Consider the following 573-nt stretch of genomic DNA (forward strand, 5'->3'; position numbering starts at 1 on the left):
GGCCTCCTCTTCCTCCCCGCCCCCGCCCCCGGCCGCGGTGGGGGCCCGGGCTGGGGCGCGGGGCGCTGCACGCTGTTCACCCCTTCCTGGCGCGGGGTGGGGGGTTTCTGTTCCAGAGACGGACGGCAAGCGGTCCCGAACCAGTTACACGCGCTACCAGACTCTGGAACTCGAGAAGGAATTCCACTTTAACCGCTACCTCACTCGCCGCAGGCGCATAGAGATCGCCAACAACTTGTGTCTCAACGAGAGACAGATCAAGATCTGGTTCCAGAACCGCAGGATGAAGTGGAAGAAGGATTCCAAAATGAAAAGCAAAGAGGCCCTTTAGAGGCCGCGGGGAGGCCCGCAGAGCCCTCCGCCGGCTCCGGTCCCTGCGCCCGTGCTGGCCGGCTCCGCTCAGTCTGCTCTGGGGCGGAGGCAGGTGCTGGAGCACTGGCTCGGGCCTCACAGACAAAAGCGCTTTCCCTTGGCATCCGCATCCCCAGCGACCCAGGGTCCCCTCGGCTCGCCCCAGCACCCGGCCGGGGGTGAGCTCCGCGGGGCTTCCTGGGGGGCGGCGGCCGCAGGCTG

At 67.5% G+C, this 573-nt stretch overlaps 2 protein-coding genes across 2 annotated transcripts in view; both read left to right on the forward strand.

Annotated features, from left to right (window-relative positions):
• HOXC5 (homeobox C5) overlaps nucleotides 1–507 on the forward strand; it is a 1853-nt gene extending 1346 nt beyond the window's left edge. The window contains exon 2 of the mRNA XM_008059889.1: nucleotides 117–507. Coding sequence (XP_008058080.1) covers nucleotides 117–331 — 215 coding nt within the window. The 3' untranslated portion in view covers nucleotides 332–507. The remainder of the gene's footprint in view (nucleotides 1–116) is intronic.
• The window catches only part of HOXC4 (homeobox C4), a 38502-nt gene that overhangs the window by 17278 nt on the left and 20651 nt on the right, over nucleotides 1–573 (forward strand). The window lies entirely within an intron of this gene.

This window comes from Carlito syrichta, unplaced genomic scaffold, assembly GCF_000164805.1.
Source record: "Carlito syrichta isolate Samal-C Ts95f unplaced genomic scaffold, Tarsius_syrichta-2.0.1 Scaffold304418, whole genome shotgun sequence".
In the NCBI taxonomy this organism is placed as follows: Eukaryota; Metazoa; Chordata; class Mammalia; order Primates; family Tarsiidae; genus Carlito; species Carlito syrichta.